The sequence below is a fragment of the Candoia aspera genome, chromosome 12 (genome assembly GCF_035149785.1).
Source record: "Candoia aspera isolate rCanAsp1 chromosome 12, rCanAsp1.hap2, whole genome shotgun sequence".
Lineage (NCBI taxonomy): Eukaryota > Metazoa > Chordata > Lepidosauria > Squamata > Boidae > Candoia > Candoia aspera.
Genome location: NC_086164.1, coordinates 14,136,697 through 14,157,698, shown reverse-complemented (window position 1 = coordinate 14,157,698; position 21,002 = coordinate 14,136,697). Strand labels below are relative to the sequence as shown.

The 21,002-nt window shown below is 42.0% G+C and overlaps 1 protein-coding gene across 1 annotated transcript; it reads right to left on the bottom strand.

Moving 5' to 3' along the window:
* Positions 1 to 5,521: 5,521 nt before the first annotated feature.
* Positions 5,522 to 20,413, bottom strand: ITM2A (integral membrane protein 2A). Its single transcript, XM_063313464.1, has 6 exons — positions 20,231 to 20,413; positions 13,735 to 13,866; positions 11,296 to 11,484; positions 9,613 to 9,723; positions 9,114 to 9,264; positions 5,522 to 6,575 (listed from the first exon to the last, which is right to left on the bottom strand). Exons 1-6 carry the CDS (start codon positions 20,312 to 20,314, stop codon positions 6,487 to 6,489), a joined length of 756 nt encoding a protein of 251 aa, XP_063169534.1. The 5' UTR covers positions 20,315 to 20,413; the 3' UTR covers positions 5,522 to 6,486.
* Positions 20,414 to 21,002: the final 589 nt, after the last annotated feature.

Genomic DNA, 21,002 nt, shown 5'->3' with positions numbered 1-21,002 from the left:
TCCCAATCTTTCCAACATTGATCTAACTCCTGAATCTTTCTAAGTGATCTCATGTCCTTCTTGGATTCCCCCTCCAAACTGGAGCCCTGGCCTTTCTTTCTCAGCTGTAGGATCCCTGTGGTTCATGCAGCTGGCACAAACTGCAGACATATTCTTTGGTGGTGGCAGCTGCAAATCAAGCAGCCAAGCCTATTTTTGCTAGAGAAAAATGAGCAATTAAATGAACTGGATCCAGATGTGATCTGCCATGTGTCAATGGCAACCTTGTAGCTCCAACTCTCCTGGCATGCAAGAAGCCCTGGGGCCCAACTCTACAAAAGGTCCAGTAGCCTTTTCAAGCCAGACAGATCTTTTTTTGGCAGAAGATGGAGCTGGAACAGCAGGATGTTTTTGGGCAGAGTAACTGGACCCCCAAACACCCAATCCAATCATCACGCTAAAACAGTACATTGCCCAGGGGAGTAACAGAGAACTCCTATGCTCAGGGGTCAGCCATCTTTTCAGGCACCCATTGCATTTTCTCACACAATGTTCCCAGTACCCAATTCTTTCCCCTCACGCCTCAAACTCACTGAGATTTCATGCAATGTTGGTATTTTTACATCAGATTTCACAAGACTCGCAAATTCTTGGCTATTCCTACAAGAGACTGAGATCACACAGAAAATCTTGAGGACTGGGGCAGGCAGGAGTGCCTCATAGGAGTTCACTGGGGGTCCTGAATCTTACAAATGCCACATTACCATCTCCTGCACATGTATCCTAGAAAGTCTAAATCTCTCTGATTGCTCACAAGCTTTAATCTTGTATGCCACACCATGGTCCAAACAAAAGGATGCTTTGAAAGGTAAACAGCATGGCTTTAACCACCATAATTTGGAGGATAGCCTGATGGAACACTGGTGCTTCAGAAGGTTAACATCCTGCTATGGAAATTCCCCATCCAAAGGTGTCTAGGTGTCACTTTCACACTGTAACTTCTGCACCCCTACACCTTCTCTCTCATACCCCTGTATTTTGCTCAAAAAGGTCAAGATTCCATCAAGTCAAATCTGGACACTGAGAGACTACAATCATACAGTTTTTGTGGCATGATACAGACATTATTTCCCACTGCCTTCTTCTGGGATTTGTTTTTCAGCCCCAAACTTCCTGGAGGTCTCTCATCCATTTACTAACCAAAGCTAAGCTTGCTTAGCTTCCAGATCAATCAACATTGCCTAGCTGCTACTTGTTCAACTTTAAGCTGAACTTGAAATCTATTTTTTTAATACATTGCCCGCCCACCCCAACTGCAGACAGTGAAATATTTTAATTCATTTTCGGTGCAGCACCTGAACAATTCAGAACACAGAACATTTTCCACTGCCTTGGCATGTATAGCTGGTGCAGTGACTCACTCTACAAAGCAGGCAGACAAGCTGCCCACAAAACAGCTGTGTGGAGAATGCTCTTGTGATGGCCCCAGCTACCACCTGCAAACTACAAGCAGCAAAATGACTTCTTTGTAGGGTTAGCATGGGGCAGTGATCTGTGCCTTCTGGGTTAGGGACCCAACTAACAGTGGGCCTCAGAAGGGATGATCCATTTGGTGGGTCTGTTTTTAACTTGGCTTGAAGGTTAAAGGGAGGGAATAGGAACATTTTGCCTTACACTTCTCCTTCTACCCTTAAAAGAATCCTGACTTCCAAATCAAGCAAAAGTAATGATGCTGAAAGTGCCCACTTTGCTGGAAAAATCTACCAGTTCAAGCTCGGGGTGCTACTGTAAAAGTTCTGGTGCCCCATTAAACTGTAGGTTGTCATCCCTGGCAAACCGGTTGGCAATATTATGGAGATCACCCGGAGCCCAAGTATGCAATAGATTTCACCCTGTGATGCTCATGAACTCAAACATTGATCTACTGAGATAACTAACAAGAAATCTTCTAGGCAACATCTACCCTAAAATATCCCCTAACACCTGCCCCAACACCTAAAAAGTTTCCTTTCAGTGGTAAGAAAGAAGTGAACATTCAACCCATACTTTTCAGAGGAAGTGGAACAGCAGCTCTTATTTTTCTGACTTAGGAGATTCATGTTGAAACTAATTATGTAAATCCAAAACGTTTTACCATAATGTGTCAGATGGACCTGAGCTATTTACAGGATGTCTCATCCCCACCGGAGTCTCAAATTTTTGCAAAGTTGTAGCAATTTCACTCATCTGAGATCTTACAGGAGGTGCTCATTTACAAGATTTGGTTATACAAGTTATTCTGGTTTCAGCTTGTAAGGGACACAGGAGCCGCTGCACTGCTGCTGCAGACTCTTTCATGCACAATTTTAAGTTTTAGTTCAGGTTTGCATTTTTTCTTCCTTGCAAAAGCATCAATGGATTAAAAAGGCAGGCTTGTTTTGGCTTGTTTGCATAGCTTTCTGAGTGGAATGCCAACTGCACCGGAGAACAGGTGTTTCCCTATCAGTATGAAAAAGAATGGGATGCCACCACACCCAAGGCCATTTGTATCTTCCTTTGCAAAGAAACTGGCCAATTCATCTAGGTAAAGTACAGAGGGCCATTGATGGTCAATGACAAATAATGTGTTTCCAAAACCCCACTCTTTGAGTCATTATTGGGCCCTGCAATAGTATTGTTTGAGTTTACTTGTTGCAATTGTCAATGAAGTTGTATTTGCTAAGAGATAAAGACACTGCATAAATTTAGGTTTTTTGAAAGCATTTAAGGCAGGGGTCCCCAAACTCTTCAGCTCATTGACCCCTTCATGAAGTTTCAGATTGTTCATTGACCCCCAAAGGTTTATTATATGAAAATAAGTTAATACTTTAATAGTACTACAAATAATAAAAATATCAACCCTTGGGAATCAATATTGACCACTTTGGAGAATCTTGATTTAGGGGAGTATCAAAGGGAATGTGTGTCAATCACAGTTGAATTATCAGGCAATGCATGTCAGGATTGAATTAACTCCTGGATTTGACACTTCTTGAATAAGAGATGCACTTCTCACGTGTAATGGTATGTGAGACCGACCTTGGGAGACAGGGAAGAAATGCTGCCTTGGGAACAATCAGATAAGAGAGGGCTTAGCCCACAGCTGGATAGTAGGCAGAGCAAGAGGCTCAGAAGACACTCTTCCTAGTTTCTCAGGCTGTAAAGGAGATGGCGAGAGATTTGTAGTTTCAGACTTGCAAGATTCTGTTAATGTAGCTGTACAATAAGCAGAATTAGCTCATCTGGTCTGTTTCCTGTCTGGTCTACATGGGAAGGCTGACATCTGGAAGTCTGTTAGTCTGCATTTTGAGAGATAATGTGATTGTCAGGGTCAAGACGGTCCAAGTGGTGCCCTCTAGCTATGCTGAACTCAACGCCTATCCTTGCCAGCTGGCAGATCTAGAATGGGCACGAAAATGAGGAAGTGGACCACGCAGGAATTTGTTATTTTACATTGCTTACAAATGATGTGCATCAATAACCAACATGCAAAGCAGGATTGCTAATTACAGGCTGAACTTTGGCTCCATGCTGGATTAAATTTCTTTTCTGCATCTCCTATCAAAGAAACAACCGATCTTGGAGCTGGCAAACAAGCTATTTTTGCACTGTTTCACTAGCTGCATCCGAAGGGCCAGTGAACCCTGCCCCACCTCTTCTAGCACCAGCAGCTTTGGGGCTGATGAAGTGGCTACAGAGACCTATGTCTTTTTTTTTGTTCCCTACTTCCCTTTTGGATCAAATTAGAAATTTGATTAGGTCCAAGGTGAGCAGCCTCTGAAGTGGACTTGCAATTCCACCTCCCAACCTTTAGGTGGCCATGGAGGCCTTCCAGTGAATTACACCACCAAAAGCTCTGACCAGATTTTTGGGCCATCTGAGCAGATTATTGCTCAGTGCCCTGTCTAAAAAAATGTGAAGTCCAGGGACACGGTCTCAAAAATTGGGGGTGGTGGTTGGGTGGACCTACAGGACCCTAAAGCGAAGAAAGAACTATTGTATGGACATCTGCTACTCCTGCCTTCTCAAGATTACGTGCTTTTACTCAAACTATTTATTGCATTTACACACTGTCACGCTCCAGACTACTGGCCCTCCCATTGAATACATGCCAACTATGTTCACTGAACAGAGAATTGATTTTCTTTTGATTGCCAATGCCGCCATCTAGTGGGCACACAGGATTTTTTTTCTGAAGGCAACTGAAGGTGTTGCCTAGCCTGGCAATGAAACGTCTGCAAGGAAACAAGGCTCAGAGAGCACCAAGCACTCCACATTTTTTTTCTACTCAAATGTTGGGACTGGAGGAAAATTACACTTAAGTCACTGGTAGTTTGCAAAGCATGCTGAGCAGACAAGTTCCAGCAAGATGACTGCCCATACTCCTCCTCTGCAGCCATTAGTCCTAGGAAAAATGACAATGTAATTGATCCACAAGCCAACACCTGTAGCACCACAAGGTCACTGTTGTCTCCTTATACCCATGGTCCAAAAAAAATTCCCTTGCAAATTACTCTGGAATGGTAGAGGAAAATACCCATTTTAATTCCATCCCATCAGAACTGTTTGCAGAAAAATAACATGCAACAGTTCATCCCCACAACTACTTCTTGGAAAGCATTGGCTGATACCCCTCCAAAATTTGCCATCAAATTATGATTAATGCAACAGAAGGCAGAATTATAGCGCACTTGTGAAATGTATATAAACAATTGATCGGCTTAATAGTAAACCAAACTAAAGTAAGTTCTGTCTTGCGCCCTTTCCTGGAACAGATCAGGAAGCTCCAAACTGGTTAACAGAACTTGTTTACTGGCTCTACACAATAAAATAGGCATGGTGGAATAAAGCTACCAATGCTGCACCCTTCCAACGCAGTAGTGAAATCTGGAATTTCAGTAACATCTTTTAAAGGACCAAATGAAAGCCCAGAAGCTTAGGAAACTTGCATGCTGTGTTGTGAATAAGCTGACCTAGAGGATTTTGCATTTGCATTCAAGAAAGGAGACAATGATGCAAATCTACTGGAGAGGATTTATGGCTAACAAATAAATCACAGCTGTTCCCAACAGAAAACTGAATTCTGCAACATGAATTATCCAAATCACAAAGGCACACTTTTTTTCTTGAACTATCTACTAATCTTTTTATATATCAACTGAAAAGGCAAGGAAACCTAATGCTTAGCAACTAGAAGTGTTACTCAGTCACTCCCTTGTCATCCAAGAAGGAAACAGTAACTTCAGAACGAACACAATATTCCACTACAGCTGGGCGCACCAGCACCCTTCCAAGCACAACCCCTTGCATACAGGCTTCAAGACATGGACAACATCATTCACATCCTGTTCAGGAGCCTCTGGACTCACACTGAAGTTGACAATTTGGCATGTCAGTGGACACGAAAGCATCCTGAAAGAAAAGTGAGAACTATACCAATGCTATAGAGTTCATATCCCTGTTAAGTGTCCTCTTTCCCCAATTACTTTTGCAGTCGGGAAAAAAATGGAAGCCACCACCGTAATCTTAAGAGAAACATTTATTAGAGGGTTGCAGAATCTGCGTGAAATATAAAGTCCCTTATAAAATACTCAGTTTGCAGCTCTCTAGGAATCTCTTTACTATCTCAGACCACAATCATACGCAAGGAGATGATCTCTCTAGTAATAGTGGTAACTTGCTTATAAGGTCTGCTCTAGAAGTTTCACAAGATAGGAATTTATAGCTATGGAAACACTGATAACCGGACCTAATAAAAATGTTAATTACATACTTTTGTATTTAAGATGTTAAGAAGTAGGTCCAGCAACCCAAAATACCAATGTAAAAGCTTTTAAGAATAAATGTGCTTGGCTATACAACTAAATAGTACAACAAACAAAAGAGGGAGGAATTAAAGTAATAAAGTCAGCTCAAGATAGGTTCCAAATATACATACAAATTTAATACAGTAATTGCACAAAATGAAAAAAGCAATGTTAGCTGCTTATGATTACCAAGGTTAAAGTTACATGCTTCACAAATGAAGTTTAAATAAACCCTTAAAATCTTGATGTGTCTTTTCTGTTTCCCTAGGGGGAAACCAAGTGCAGAACAATTTTATGGATCTAGAAACCAATGTGCAAACTAGAGATTAATGCATTAGTTTTTGTGGAGTGTCAAGTAACAATTAGATTATGTTTATGCAGGAATTGGTATTTGGATTTCTATTTGTTTCTTAAGTCTGAAACAAGCATACAGATGTTTAAGAGGATAATCAGTTTTAAAATGTTACTATTCAAAATTGAAGTAGCTGAAAAATTTAGCAGCACCACAAGTTTCAAATAAAAGCCTATTGTGAATTTAAAGGGTTTTCTTTTAATCTAAGCAATTCATAGAAAGGAAACATAAGGCTTTTGATTATCACTGCACATTTAATTCTGAAACTGAAGTTGTAAAGCTCGGATTTTTAATGAAGATGCGTGATTGTCACTTTCCAGCCTACATATTTCACTGCTGACAGATCTTGGTTTCAACAATAAACACATTTTCAAAGTGTCGGATTATGTGGCACTTTTCAGCTGAGCGCTTTTGAAGGCCTAGAAAGACAGAGAAAAAAACACAATGCCAATTACCCAGGGAAGCGGAGCAGGTCAGACAGAAGAGGATTTTCTTTCCTGGGCAAACTTTTTACAGGCTACATATGACGCTCCAAATCCAATCACAGCATGGAACTGAAAGGGTGCTCTTCCGGATGACTTGTTTTGCTACAGCACTGACAAGGTTTCATTAAGGAACAGCTGACGGATTATTACAATAAACTGTTTTAACATTTCACCTCCCTTGGGAACAGTACTTTTGATTGCTAACAGGGAATCTACAGCTTCACTTTTTTAAGAACAACATTAGGGAGAGGAGAAAACTCTGTAAATAACATAAGCATATTTCTGCAGGAAAGTATTTTTCTTGGAATTATCTGTTAAAATGGATAGAATGAACACAGTACTGCAAATGCAGAATTTAAAACTTTCTTTAATATGCAAGAAAACATTGCAGAATAATTTAGTTGTTTCCAATCTTTGCAAAATGAACTACTTAGGATCAGTTATAGCAGTGCTTTTTCAAACTTGGTAACTTTAAGATGTGTGGACTTCAACTCCCTGAATTCCCCAGCCAGCAATCTAAACCCCCCAGTCCCAGGTCTGAGAGCAAAGCCTATGCAGCCTGCCCCATGCTTCCCAGTGCACAGGTGCAAATGCAATACAGAAGGGGAAAGCAGAAATACAGACAGAGAGTACATTAATTTACAATGTGTAAGAAAGAAATTAAACACCTTTCCACTGCTAGTAAAAGGGCTAGAAAGAATTCCAGATATTGTACTTTGCAGATTTTCCCTACTTTGTTTTACTATAGCATTGGTGAGATTGGTTAGCACAACTTAAGAACAATTAGGATTATTCTTAGAAGGCAGGGGTCAGCAACTCTTCCAGGCCGTGGGCGCTACTGCCCTCTTTCAAAAAATATTGCAATACATTCAAAAAAATGAGCCAATGTATCAGTAAATAAATAAATTTCCACATTTAAAAACCCCCATGAACAATAAATCACTAAATCTTGCTAGACCACAAGCAAGATCTTGCAAGATCTGTCCATCTCTGTCACGTATCTATTTCTGAGATCCTTGTCTTTGACCATAATACAGATTTGATTTGAGATCCTTAAATGGCACCAGAAGATGCCATGGGCAGCATGAGGCAAAATGCCCCCAACTACTGACCCCTGTCATAAGAGAAAGAAGATGAACTTGTGTTTGTCATGTCTGTCATGCTGCATGAATGGTGTTATTATTCAGTACTCACAACGAGTTGACTGTGACTTGCTAATTCCACCTGACAGGAGTAACTCTGCAGTGAGTCTAATTCCACCCCCAAACATTAGCTTTCAAGAGGCAAGTGCCGATTTCCAAAAAGGGGGAATTAAAGTAGTCAGCAAAGATGCAAAAAGGATTTAGGGAAGCTCTTTGGAGCATGAATATGAGTGCCAACACTGATAAAGTGGCTGTGTAAGTCATCTCAGCTCTTTGGAATGCGTATGAATACATAAAAGTACTTAAAATAGGAGCAGCAGGATTACAGATGTGATAAAAAAGCTCCTAGAGATCAAAATATCTAAAGCACAGCCAAGCACTCTGCTCTTGGTTTAAATGTCTCTATAAGCTGAGGATGCGGAATGGTGCAAGTAGCACTACTCTCCAGTATCCTTCACTACTCAAGGTTATTGAGCATTAGCTGTATGCTCAACAAAAGACGTGAGTGATGGTATAAACACTGGGTGTGACAATGTGATGTAACATGCCCTTCATTTCATTAGCTAATGCTAAGTAAACCAATTCAAGTCACATTCCTTCTCACCACACCCTATCCCATCTACGCAAAAAAGTATCAGCCAGGAAATCACTGCTAATCCATTTGGCATCACAACTCAAATCTTATAGCAGCCTCATGTCCTGGAGATCATTCGCTCTTTTCTGCCTGACTGAAGATACAGCGTTGGTTCTTGATTCCGTAAGAACCAGGCTTGGCTGCAACTAGAGAGCAGACTCTGGGCTTTACTAGAGTTTAATTCAAAGTTTGGGGCTAAATACAGCAGGCCCCCAGTTTAAGAACTAGTTCTGTTCCTAAGTCTGTCCTTAAGTCGAATTTGCACATGAGCTAGAACAGTTATTTAGCATCAGTTAGTCAAATGCTTGTCTTAGTATATAGTATATATTTTACCTTTCTATGCATATAAAACACTTAAACACTTCCAAATAAACTAAAACATCTTAAACATAGTAATACACAAAGCAGTATTGTGCATTTAACCTGAAATATTGTACTTAACTCAAATTCTTAATGTAACAGTCTTTATGGCAGTCTGTTCTTAACTAGGAGTCATCTGTAAACCAGGACATTCTTAAACCTGGGACCTGCTGTGTATGTGCACTAGGAATGATAGCTGGCTCCTAGTGAGTAATTCCTGGCGGAAAATTCCTCATTTAAGAAACCAAAAAGTTTACTGAGCTTTTATCATTCCCACGTCAGCTTTCCCCCTTTTAAGATAGAAAGTTGCACAAATGCCAAATCTAAAATACTCACCAATGATCTTTTCTCTACGCTGAAGTCTGAAGGTTTCCTTCCCTACACAGAGCTGGTAAATGAATACACCCAGATCTAACACATTATCAATCTTCTCAGTCACCACCATTTCTTCACGAACAAGGTAAGTTTGAGGCAAGTAGGAACCAGTCTGTGGGGAAAAGAATACCATTCTTAACACAGACATTTGCAATTATTTCAACCAATGCCCAAAGTTTCACCTGAAGGCAATTAAAAATGTTACAGACGGGTGGGAGACTGAGGACAGTATAAAGGAAATATGCTCAGCAACTGGTGAGCACCTGTAACTTCAGATGCTCCCTTATGACTTAAGAATACCAACTCATCAGCTTGAACAGGATTTGAAAGGCCATAGGTTCACCAACCCTAGATCACAGCAAATCTGGAAATGATACAGCACGGTTATTCTAAGCGTTCTCCATGCAGATGTGTGTTGCAGTAAGAATATACATCCATGCTCCATCTAAGTGTTACCTACCGCTAATTTTGCAAAAAGGTCTATCAGGTTCCGTGGTGGCATAACGACAGAGGTGTTCAGAGGGATCACGTAGCAGTTTCCAAGCTGGAGATCAAGGTACGCTGTCAGCAGCTATAGGAATATAAGGGAAAAAATCCAGTAACAGATGATGGATTTCCACTTCTGCCAACTGTTTCAAATCAGCCCCTTATAAAAGTGTACATGTACTTTACAGATTACTGTAATGAAATCAACGTAGTTGATCTGAAAAGCCAAAGCAACTAAATTTGAAGCGTTGTGCTGCATCCAAAAATGGCTTTTTCAATGGAACAAGGTCCTCAAGTAGGAAGCTGTTCTCACAGCAGCAATCTGTGAACGTATTTCCTTTTTGCAACCCAACATCTCTAACCAGAAAAACAATAAACTCCTGAGATAAATGTTGAAGATTGCTTTTCATGAATCACATTATCTTGTGACTTAGAAGTCGAATTGAAAAAGAGAATTATCGTATTAGTAGCACTTTCATGTAAAACAGCCAGACATTCTGAGAGTTGCAGACCCAACGTATCAAGGAGGTGTCAGGAGGGACAAGCTGCATTAAGGGTATGGGATGGTGTATTGAAGCCTCATTTACTACAGGATTATCAGAGATCCAACTGCTGCATGAGGGACTGCATGGTAGGTAAATCCAAGGTAATCGACTGAACAAGAATCAGATTAAAAATAGAGAGGAGAAAACAGAGGATAATATTTGATCTTTTCCACTTGCAACATTCTCAGTGAAGAACACTGAAACTGAAAGCTCCCCACCCCCTTACGCTAAATTAAGATAAACAAGGAAGTGAAGAGGATCATCTCTTTTCTGGGGTTCCAAACTGGTAATGTTGCTGGCTGAAAATGACTATAAATATTTCACAGGATCACCATTTAGGCGCAGTAAGACAGTGGCTCCATTAAGGCCTACTGGTTAACTGTCTATGCTAAGCAGGTCTAAGCCTGATCACAGTCCCAATGTGTTTTGTGAACTGCAACAATGCTTTCAGAAATAAGCATCTCTTATTGCCATCCAACTGTGTGTATAGGACTGCACTGTCAGCCCTTTAAGGCAGACCAGATCCAGAAACAGAGGAAGTCTTCCACAGGAAGACTAGAACTATACTTTACTGAGAAAGGCCAGAATAAGAGTCTTGCAAACCTCTGTATCTTCCCTTCCTTCCTTCTTATATTCCAGGGAAAGGGTGGTGGTGGTGAGTCCTTTTGTGAGACTCTCCCTCACCTCTCTGGCCTTAATGCATGCTTTTTCTACACCTAGTGTTTCCACAGCAGCCTCTAGATTCCTGCTCCAAGGTCATCTCCATGGCTTTCTACACGTGGTAATGCTAAAGGCACAGGCCAGCTAGCCCAACTTGGCATGTTCCCAACGTACTCCCACCGATCACAGCCAGATCTGGCAAAGATTAGGGATGATGGGAGTTGCAGGCCAAACTAGCTGGAGCAGGTCAGTTTAATGAAAGCTTCCTTTAAGATACAGAAAATCTCTACTTCGAAGAACAAATCATTCTTCCTTCATTTGGCAATACAATTTCCTAGAAAGAAAGTTGTTGGGCAAATAGGGTTCCTATTCTTGAGATTTCTCCCAAGAAACACTGAAAAGAACTCACAATAGGATTGGGATTTGATTTTTTTTTTTTTTAAAGAACTCACTCTGTCAAAATCATGCACAATGGCTGCTGGATCACTGTCAGAGAATTTTGGAACAGGAACATCGATGATGGCAATGTTATCCACCTCTCTGATATCAATTCCTTCATTGACGGGCAGGACATGCGGCTCTGCTGCCTGATTCTGATTGTCTTCTCCCACGTAACACATTCGACCATGGAACGTTTTGCTCTTTAAAAACAGAAGTCACCAGCTATAATATTTATTTAAAGACACATTAATTTATTTAGCTAAACTGTCCTGGGATTGATCAAGCAGTTACTCCTGAAGGGGCAAAGAAAGCACTACTAACATTCCACTTCTCTCAAAACTAGGCTAGTGGAGCAAAGGTTCCTCTGAGAATACCAACCCCAGCCCAGTTTAAGCCTTTCTGTTACTCCTGATGAGCCACTAGAGGTACAAAACCCTTTACCTATCAAGGTGATTTGCTGGGGGATGCACTGAATGCCAGCAGGAGCTGGAAACCAAGATAGAGCAGCCCTTCTGAGGTTCCCAAGCGAGAGACAGATCTTGCAACCGGCTTTTGAAATCAGATTAATGGCTGAATAAAACTGAGTCGCCCACTCCTGCCCTAGTTTGTCCCTGTAACAAATGCTAAAATAAAGGGAAATGCTGCAAGGAGGCCTGTTTATAAAAACAGTATTCCTATGCCAAACTGGAATGCATACAAACAGTACTTCTGCAGCATCTACTGAATTATCAATGTATCATAGATTAACATACTAGGCTAACAGTATGTTAATACATTTAACATTAAATAGATTTGGCCACTTGTTTGCTACAGTATGAACCCATTTAATTGTTTGCCTGTGTTGCCCATTTTGTGAAAACTTTTAGAGTTTTAAGCAAATAAATTACTACACCTGACGAATTATTCAAAGCAAATCCAAATGGAGATTTTTTTAATGACTAATGGTACCTGGGACATTTTACTCAGAGCGTAACAAACTGAAAATATGTGCTTCTGAGCTAACAAATACAAAGGCATCCCTTCACAGAAGCCTATAGGATATTACATCACATAAAGCATAGTCTTTCTGGTTTATTCATAAAAGAACACGCTTCCACTTCACTAAGTAGACTGCAGATTGTTTTAAGAGGCATTCTAGCAGTATTATCCACTTGGGAAAATGCTAGTACAAACATGCTGGAAATAATTTCCATACCTAGAAGCAATGCAGAACAGTACCATAAGCCTGGAAAGTGGTAATTGAGATGCGTAACATCTTAACAAATCCCTTTTGACCCAATGTTTCATCTACTGGATTCTGTCAATAACATGGAAAGCTACGCCCATTTAAAATGCAGCCATGTGCCGTCCACAGCTGCAAGATTTATGTTTCTGAAGCAGACCAAAGCAAAAAGTATGGCTGCTAATGCTAACAAGGATGATGTCATTTTAGATTAAGCTGAATACAGCCTTTTAAAATGCTAACTACCTCAGGATTAAGTCATGTTTGCATACACCGGCAAACAAACGTGTGTGTTTTAATTGGACAACTTTTGTAATGTATTTAGAATGGATTTATTTGAGAACTCAAGGTGGCTCTAGCACCTTCAAAGATGGCCTTTCCAGGGCATCTCAAAGGCAGACCTGCATATTCCTGTGATGTGCCCTAGCATGAGATCTGCCAAGGCAGCCATGGAAAAGAGAAAAATGCAGCCAGTTTACTGCTGAAGATCCTGGAAGACCACAGGAGGCACCTGCCATGACGTGCACTGACCAGCAGCTGGAAAAGGACTGGGGTATGTCAACATGCCTTTGACTTGAGTTCTTGGATCACAAAACACGAAGGAGGAGCACAAAGGGAACTTCCCCTTCTCAAGTCATTTATTTTATGCAGAGAAGACATAGAATGGGGGAGTGACTACAGCCCTGCATAACCATGTCACTTCTTGATGCAATTACTGTAAAGTGCTTTATGTGGAGCTATCCTTGAAGATGATCCAGAAATTTCAACAGGTGTGGAAGACAGCTGACCACTGGCTAATGCTGCAATATCATACCTGTTATGGCAGATTCTTTGGTAACTAGCTATTCAAGGTATGAGTTATCACCTATAAAGCCTTGTAAGACTAAGAACTGGCTACCTTTGAAGCCACCCGTTTGGGTAGAACCTACTGCCCAACTTATATAAGCAGTGAGGATCTCCTCTTATCAAGGAATGGCCACCCAAAGGGAGGCATTCTTTGCTGGTGTCCTCCTCCTAAGAAATAGGTTATTCCCTGAGATCATAGTGCCCCCCTCCCCATTTCCTTCCAGAAGATTGTAAAAATTGGATTCTTTTGGAAGATCTTCAAGGACTAGCCATTATTACTGTGCATACTCTTGAACGTATGCTGCCTGGAGTTAGTCAGACTGAAGCAACTAAAAATCAGGGGAAATAAGCACGCTCTGAACGGCTGTTTGCTTTCTAATACCTTTTGTATGAAATGCTTGTAGATGCAGGCTCCACCAACCACTACCCCAGCTAAAATGAAGGCAAGTCCCAAAAGAGTCAGCAGACATCTTCCAGAGGAATTTTCACGGCTGTGTGTCGCAACTTCTGGATCCTTTAAAACACAGAGAAAAGATTTAAGTTTTCTATTGTCTTAGAGATAAAATTATCTTTGATTATTCTTTTTCCTTGAATTGACAGGGTGACATCACAATCCCAAGTGAAAGACAATGTGGGAGACATCCATGTTTTGTTCCAAGATCACAGTATTTGCCCCAAATGCAAAGGTAGGGTTCAACTCACATTCCGTATCACTATGAAAAGCGACTTCAAGGGGTGCTCAGAATTCTTTGAATTCTGTGTATTCTTTTGCATCAGGGTAAGTTAAAAGAGGAGCTATACAAAATCAACAACAAAAAGTGAAGCCTCACAATTCTGTGAAGCCAAAAAAAAAAAAAAAGCTAGAGTTCTCCAGAACCTAAAATATGCTGCTCAAGCAGCTTTGGGATCCAATGAGCAATTAGAACCATTTCTGGTCTTCAAAATCTAAGAAAAAGACAAAACAAGTAGCCCAATTGTCTGAATATCTTCAGCAAATTAATGGCTTGGATTCTATTTGCATTTACTGTATTAAAATTTTTATGGATCTATTCCGCAACTATCAACAGTCCATATGGGTAAATATAAAGTATGAAGGTGATTTTGCTCAGGTAATTGAAAAAAAGTGTTTTTTTTTTAATCTGCTTTAAATGTGACACTTGGATAATACAAATACTCTAAATAAAAAATAATGCATAAAAAATAATGCATCTTGTCTAGAGCTATTACACTGAGCTAGAATAAAGCAAGACAAAAGCTAATAAACTATCTGTGTAAGAAGAAACACAGATTTTTTAATACTTCACTAGGAATTCCCAACAAAAACTTCTGTATCAGCAACTGACACAAATGCTTAGATAGCATTTGATAGATCAAGGTAGTTAAGTATCTTTGCCTACAGAAATATTCTATTTGCTTGGATCATTCAATCTGAAATTCACTTACCTATGTATCTTATGACTTCTGTAATAGAACAAAGGCTCCAGGGAGCATATTTGAAGATTCATAACAAAATTCCCACAATAAACACACAAAGATTAACACCTTTATCACTACGCCTTTTTAACTTACGCTTTCTGCAAGGCTTTTTTTTTCCTTTGATAAATGAAATTAGAAAATAAGGTATTATAAACATTGTTTCAAGAGAGCCAGGTTGGTGTAGTGGTTAAGGCATCAGGCCAGAAACCAGGAGATCATGAATTCTACTCCCACCTTAGGCTCAAAGCCAACTGGGTGACCCTGGGCCAGTCACACTCTCTCAGGCCTAGGAAACAAGCAATGGCAAGCCACTTCTGAAATCTTGCCAAGAAAACCTCAAAGAGCTGTCCAGGCAGTCACCAGGAGTCAAAATTGACTTGAAAGGGGTGGAGGAAAACAACTTCTCAGGAGAGGAAACTGGAGTCATTTATTTTGCCTTTACCTTTACTTGAAAACATTTAACAATGTGAGATGGTTCCAAGTCCATATACTAGAAGTGTAGTTCAACAAAACAATAAAAACATTAGTATTCTTAGCACTGCACTTATCTAAATTCGCATTAGAATGTTATCAGCCACAGAGATGCTTAATTTTCTGATTGGTAATCTCATTCATCAATAATCAGTCATATACATCTACTTAATATTTAGTACTAAATGAAACTGCAAATTGTCCAGTCCCATACCCCTTGGTACACTCATCTTTCCAAGTATCTTCAAGCAGAGACTCCTTACAATACAAACAGCAACACTTTCAAGTAGCCCACTTACATAGGATATGTAAGTAGTTTTAACACTGTTAAAACTGCTTACATATCCTATGTCTCAAATTAAATGCAAAAGGGGAAGAAATATCTTCAAATATTTATTTACTAGCTTTATATCTTTTGTTCAGGAACTCATTATATGAACAGCACTCTCTCCTCTCATTTGCCCCCACAACAACATTGCTGTGAAGTAGGTTAAACTGTGATTGGAATGGCCCCCAAAATAAGCCTATTCCAATCACAAGGGCATACAGCATAAGTATCACAAAGGAGGGCACGGGCGATGGTCAGAGACACTGCCAATCAAGAGCCTGACCGAGACAAGACTACTTTCGGGACTGGTCACAAAAACAGAAGATCCAACACCCTGATACTTTACTGCAACTCTTGCTTTTTTGGGAAACCTGATCTATTGCTGCCACTTGCTGAATGATATGAAGATTCACAACTGCTGAATTGCAAAGAGAATCCCTAGCAATGTTTTTGCTTGCAGAAGCTTCAGATGAATTGCAGCATACTGGAAAAGCCGGTCTGCCAGTTGCTGTTGGAGATTTGGGGGGTGGGGAGGGAGAGGAGAGGAGAGGCATGCTACGTGCACATTTGGGCTCAGCACATTGCTGCTTGACTTAAAATGAAAGTAGATTAAAAACACAGGAAACATCTGTGACAGCAAACAAAGCAACTTTCCTATCTGATGTTTGATAGAGCTCCTTACAACCCACTTTGCCTTGTCTCTGGCCACCAGACAGGAAACTAAGATTGTCTAACCAAACTGGCACTAGGTGAGGTGACATTTGATCTTTATCATGCTCTGCTATGGGAAATCCTGGGTGTGTACACAGAGCTGGCCTTCATATAAAACATGCTTAGGTACATACTTAAGACTGGTGTTGCCAACATAAAGCCCAAAGGCATTACTGTGCTTGCACACACCTCTGTAGGCACTGCCAACCCGCCCGGCCCACCCAACCTCATACGCATTAATTACTGTAAAATGGGAAGTCTGCCTATTACAAAACAGAGATCCAATCTCCAGCATCATCTTCATATCCAAGAATCCCTCTTGGTCTTTTAGAAAGTAAAAAATGGTGAGAGGATTCTACCATTACTTTGTTTGGAAAGCACCCACCTGCCCAGAAAAACAACAAAGAAAACAGGAGTAGAAAGGAGTGTTCAGAGAGACAGGGGTAGCATTTTGACAAAATGGTGCTTTGGAACTATTTATGTCTCCAATGGCAGGGATTTTGTGAATAGGCAAGTTAACCCAGGAGCCATTCAAAAAAATCCCAGTGGGCCCACCAGCTGGAGAAGGCGGAGTATCCCCATCTTAAGATACGGGTCTAACCATAATGGCGAGACACCACCGCATATCTGAAGATCTACAAGTTTGGAACCAGTTCCCTAGGACTCCTACATTAATGCATGATTTTTTTTCCCACTAAAACTGATACAGGGCAATAATCCAGTTGTGGGACTCTTTTCTCAAAACTCACACTACACCTAATGGGGCTTCTGAAGACAGGAGCTCCCCCCCCAAAAAAAAAAGCTTATTGTGAATGTTATGCTATTACGTTTGGTTTTACAACATCCTGTAATCCACCATGAACCTAGGTCCAGTTTCTTGGGTTTAGGGATTTTACTTTGCACATGCTGAATTATTACAATGAAAATAAAACCATTTCACCAAAATCCACATACCATATTAGATGGTGAGAACATATAAATATTCCCTGTGCTGTTCTTTAGCCCACTAGATTATATTTTGCCATACAGTTGTGGCTACCATATTGCAGTCCTAGACTTTTTTCTTTGAGCAGTTTAAAAATTGATGTTACACTTTACAATTTCCTGAGTTTAAATAGAACTCTACAAGTTAGTGGAATGTGGTTAGTGTGCACCAGCACTCTGAAACATGGACCACTGGTAAAACTATTTCATATGTTTATATCTTATATGGCTTTATACATGTATTTTGCATGAGATTAAGGAACTGTTATTTGCAAGAGAAGAGCAATCTCTGTGCACTCCACAGCAGAAGCATTTTACAAGGCATTTTAAAGAGAACAGTGTAATATCAGACAAGTATGTGAACTCAGCCATTAGGGACAAAGCATCAGCACTTGCCACAAAGCAGGGGCTTTTAACTGCCTGAAATTAACCTGTATATACAAGCAGCATAAAAGAATGTTTTCAGTATCTTCCAAACATAATCAGGCACAAACATGTATACTGTCAACAAAGCAGCTTTTACTTTTTATAAACTGGAATGAGTCAGAGTTGTTTTGCAGGCAGACACAGGAAATCAGATATTTTGCAGATTATACCAGCATTCCCACTGAAAATAAGCACCACTTAGACTAACTGTTTGAACCAAATGCATGATTTAGACAGTTCTGAACTCTGCATATGCATGCACAAACACAGATTAAGCATTCTTTGCGCTGTTACTAGTTATATACCTCAGGAAATCTTTCAAACTTCCTTCCAATGCTGGTCAAAAATCCCTACCAGCATTGGTTTTACATGCACCTCAAAATCTTTCAACATGTGGGGTCAGTTCTGAAGGAAAATTTGTTTTGAGGACTAGCAGGATTTCAAACTAAAATGCAAATTTTAACACAGGCCTCCAAATTTACCATGCAAAAGCCAAAACAGAAACTACCAATTTCAGTAGTTCTGACCTGGTGAATTAAATATTCAATTGGATTATACCCTAACCAAAGATGGACTATTGCATTGCCATCACCCTCTCTTTAATAGCTTTTCAAAAAAAGAAGAAAGAAAAGAAAAATGGATTTATTTATATATCAAATAGTTCCTAAAATACCTTTTGAAGCAAACTATAAACATCACATATTATTCCCATATAGGGGTAGCTTAAAAAAACCCTACTTATTCGATTGTAAAACAAGATTATCCCTTTCATGCAAATAACAAGTGTTTTGCAAAGGAATAGGAACAAGGATAATTCGAAAGCATTTGAAATGGGCAGGCTGCTGCAGTGAAAAGGACCATCAGTGGAAGGGCCAGGATTTTAAAATAAGTGAAATGCTACAACCCAGGAAGAAAGATGGACTGCAAATCTACAGTATCATCCTCATTCTGTTCCACGGCTCCTTCATCTTTTTTTTTTTTTTTAAGAATCTCAATTTAGAAAGTTTCATGCTGCAAAGTAAAGCACCTCTTCCAAGCCTAATTTATATACTTCCAAAAATGCCTCTAGGTCCCACCCCTTTAAAAATCCCAGAACTGCTATCACTCAGCTTAGAAAACAGAACTAATGAACACTCCTCCTGTCTCTTCCTCTCCACCTTTAACAGGACCCTCAACACCTTCATCAATCTGAAGGGCCAACCCATGAACCAGAGCAGGTTCACTGGTGGGTTGAGATCCTCAAATTGGACTGGAAAAGGAAGGGCGGCTATCCTACGAATGAAAATGTATTTATGTCTGTCGTATACTTTTCTATTTATACTAATTCATATGGCCGCCTGCCTTGCTAATGTGACTCTACTAACACTGGTAGAGTGGTAGTCATACTAACACTAAAGTCTGCTACTGTTTTAGTATGATGTTTAGATATATAAGGGGATGCGGTGGCGCTGCGGGTTAAACCGCTGAGCTGCTGAGCTGGCCGATCGGAAGGTCAGCGGTTCAAATCCATGTGACGGGGTGAGCTCCCGTTGCTAGTCCCAGCTCCTGCCAACCTAGCAGTTCGAAAACATGCAAATGCGAGTACATTAATAGGTACCACTTCAGCGGGCAGGTAACGACATTCCATTTAGTCATGCTGGCCACATGACCACGGAAACGTCTACGGACAAACGCCGGCTCTTCGGCTTTGAAACGGAGATGAGCACCGCCCCCTAGAGTCAGACACGACTGGACTTAATGTCAAGGGAAACCTTTACCTTTACCTTAAGATACATACATAACCACCTTTTCCCCCCCATGAAATACGCAGGACAGAGAATTCAGGAACTCAATCACAGGCACGGGATTCAGGGACGTGGGGAAAAAAAAAGACGCCTGGGCGAAGCTGGTGTTATGACGGTGGCTGTTAAACACCAGTGAAGACACGATAGGTTAAAAAAAAACAAGAATTCTCTGGAGCCCCACGAACCCCAAACGGAGAATTATCCGCACGCATGCAGCGCAGCTTAATTTCCACTGACTTCAAGAGGAAGCCCGCGTACGCGCAGATCCAGCGCTGCGCCGAGTGCAGAGTCGCGCGGGGTCGGTGCAAGGTGCACACGCCCCGGCTGCGCTCCCAGCCAGCCAGGGAGGCCTTTGCCCAACTGGCCGGGGGGGGGGGGGCGCCGAGGGGCCATAGCCATTTCTTCAACCCATCCATTTATTCAATCAACGAACAAACTCGGGCGAACCGGCTGGAGCCGGGGAGGGGGAGAGCCAAGGCGGCCCCGGTGCCCCCCTCCGCGCTCGAGGCTCCCCCTCCCTTCCTCGCACGGCGGCGGACTACGAAGCAGTCCCCGCGGCGGCTGAGGAACCTGGAGGGCCCCGCCGCCATTTTGCCCGGGGGGGAGGGCGGGGGAGGGGAGGGGAGGGGGAGCGCGGCGCCGGGCCTCGCGCGCGGTCGCCCCGGCACAAAATGGCGGCGCGCCGCCGCTCTCCTCACCTGCTCGGCTACCAGCGCCTCGGCCGCCCCCTTCTTGGGCTCGTCCTTGTGGGCGAAGGGCGACTGGAAGGCGATCTTCACCATGGCGGTGGGGGGGGCGGCGGCTGCTGCTGCTGCTGAGGAGGGGGAAGGCTCGTTCGCGGCGACGCCGCCTCCGCTGTCGCTTCTGCCTCCGCCGAGTCCGGCCGCCGCAGTCGCTGCTCCTCCGGGAACTGCGCAGCGGCCTCTCCCTCGCGCGGTGGGCGGAGCCTGCGGAGGAGGGAGAGGTAAGTTTTATGCGCACGCGCGCCGGGGAAGGGCAAGCGCGTCGGCGGCCCCCGGCGCTTGCCAGGCTGGGAGGGAGGGAAAGGGGAATTGGGCGCGTGCGTATTCCGAGCCTCTCGCTCTTCAGCGGAGCTCAACACAGCCAATGGAAGACAAGGCGAGGGGGGGGCAGAGGAGGAGCCAGAGCGCCCCCTTTAGGCGGGAGGGTTTTTTAAACTTCCGAGTTAACAGCAACAACAAGGAGGCTCCAGCTGATAACAGGCTTTGGCACAGCTGCAAAGTAACCCACAGGGTCTGGGCCTGGGGTGTGGTCTGAGCCAAACCTGGTTCGGCAGACCTGGGAAATAGGGTCAGTTTGGTAAGCTGAGGTTGTCTGGTGGCTGGAAAAAGAAAACCGCCCACCAGATGTCAAACTGCAGATTCAGGAGAGGTGAATGGGTGGCTCTGGAAGGTCCTTAGATTGTAAAAATGAAAAGGTTTAGAAGTATCTTCCTGTATGAGCTAGATT

Excerpts from the sequence above, each read along its gene's own strand:
- ITM2A (XM_063313464.1), bottom strand. The coding sequence starts at position 20,314 with ATGGTGAAGATCGCCTTCCAGTCGCCCTTCGCCCACAAGGACGAGCCC. Across the intron at positions 13,867-20,230 it reads AGGCGCTGGTAGCCGAGCAG|GATCCAGAAGTTGCGACACA; the intron begins GTGAGGAGAGCG and ends TGTGTTTTAAAG. Across the intron at positions 9,265-9,612 it reads ACCTTTTTGCAAAATTAGCG|ACTGGTTCCTACTTGCCTCA; the intron begins GTAGGTAACACT and ends TTTTCCCCACAG.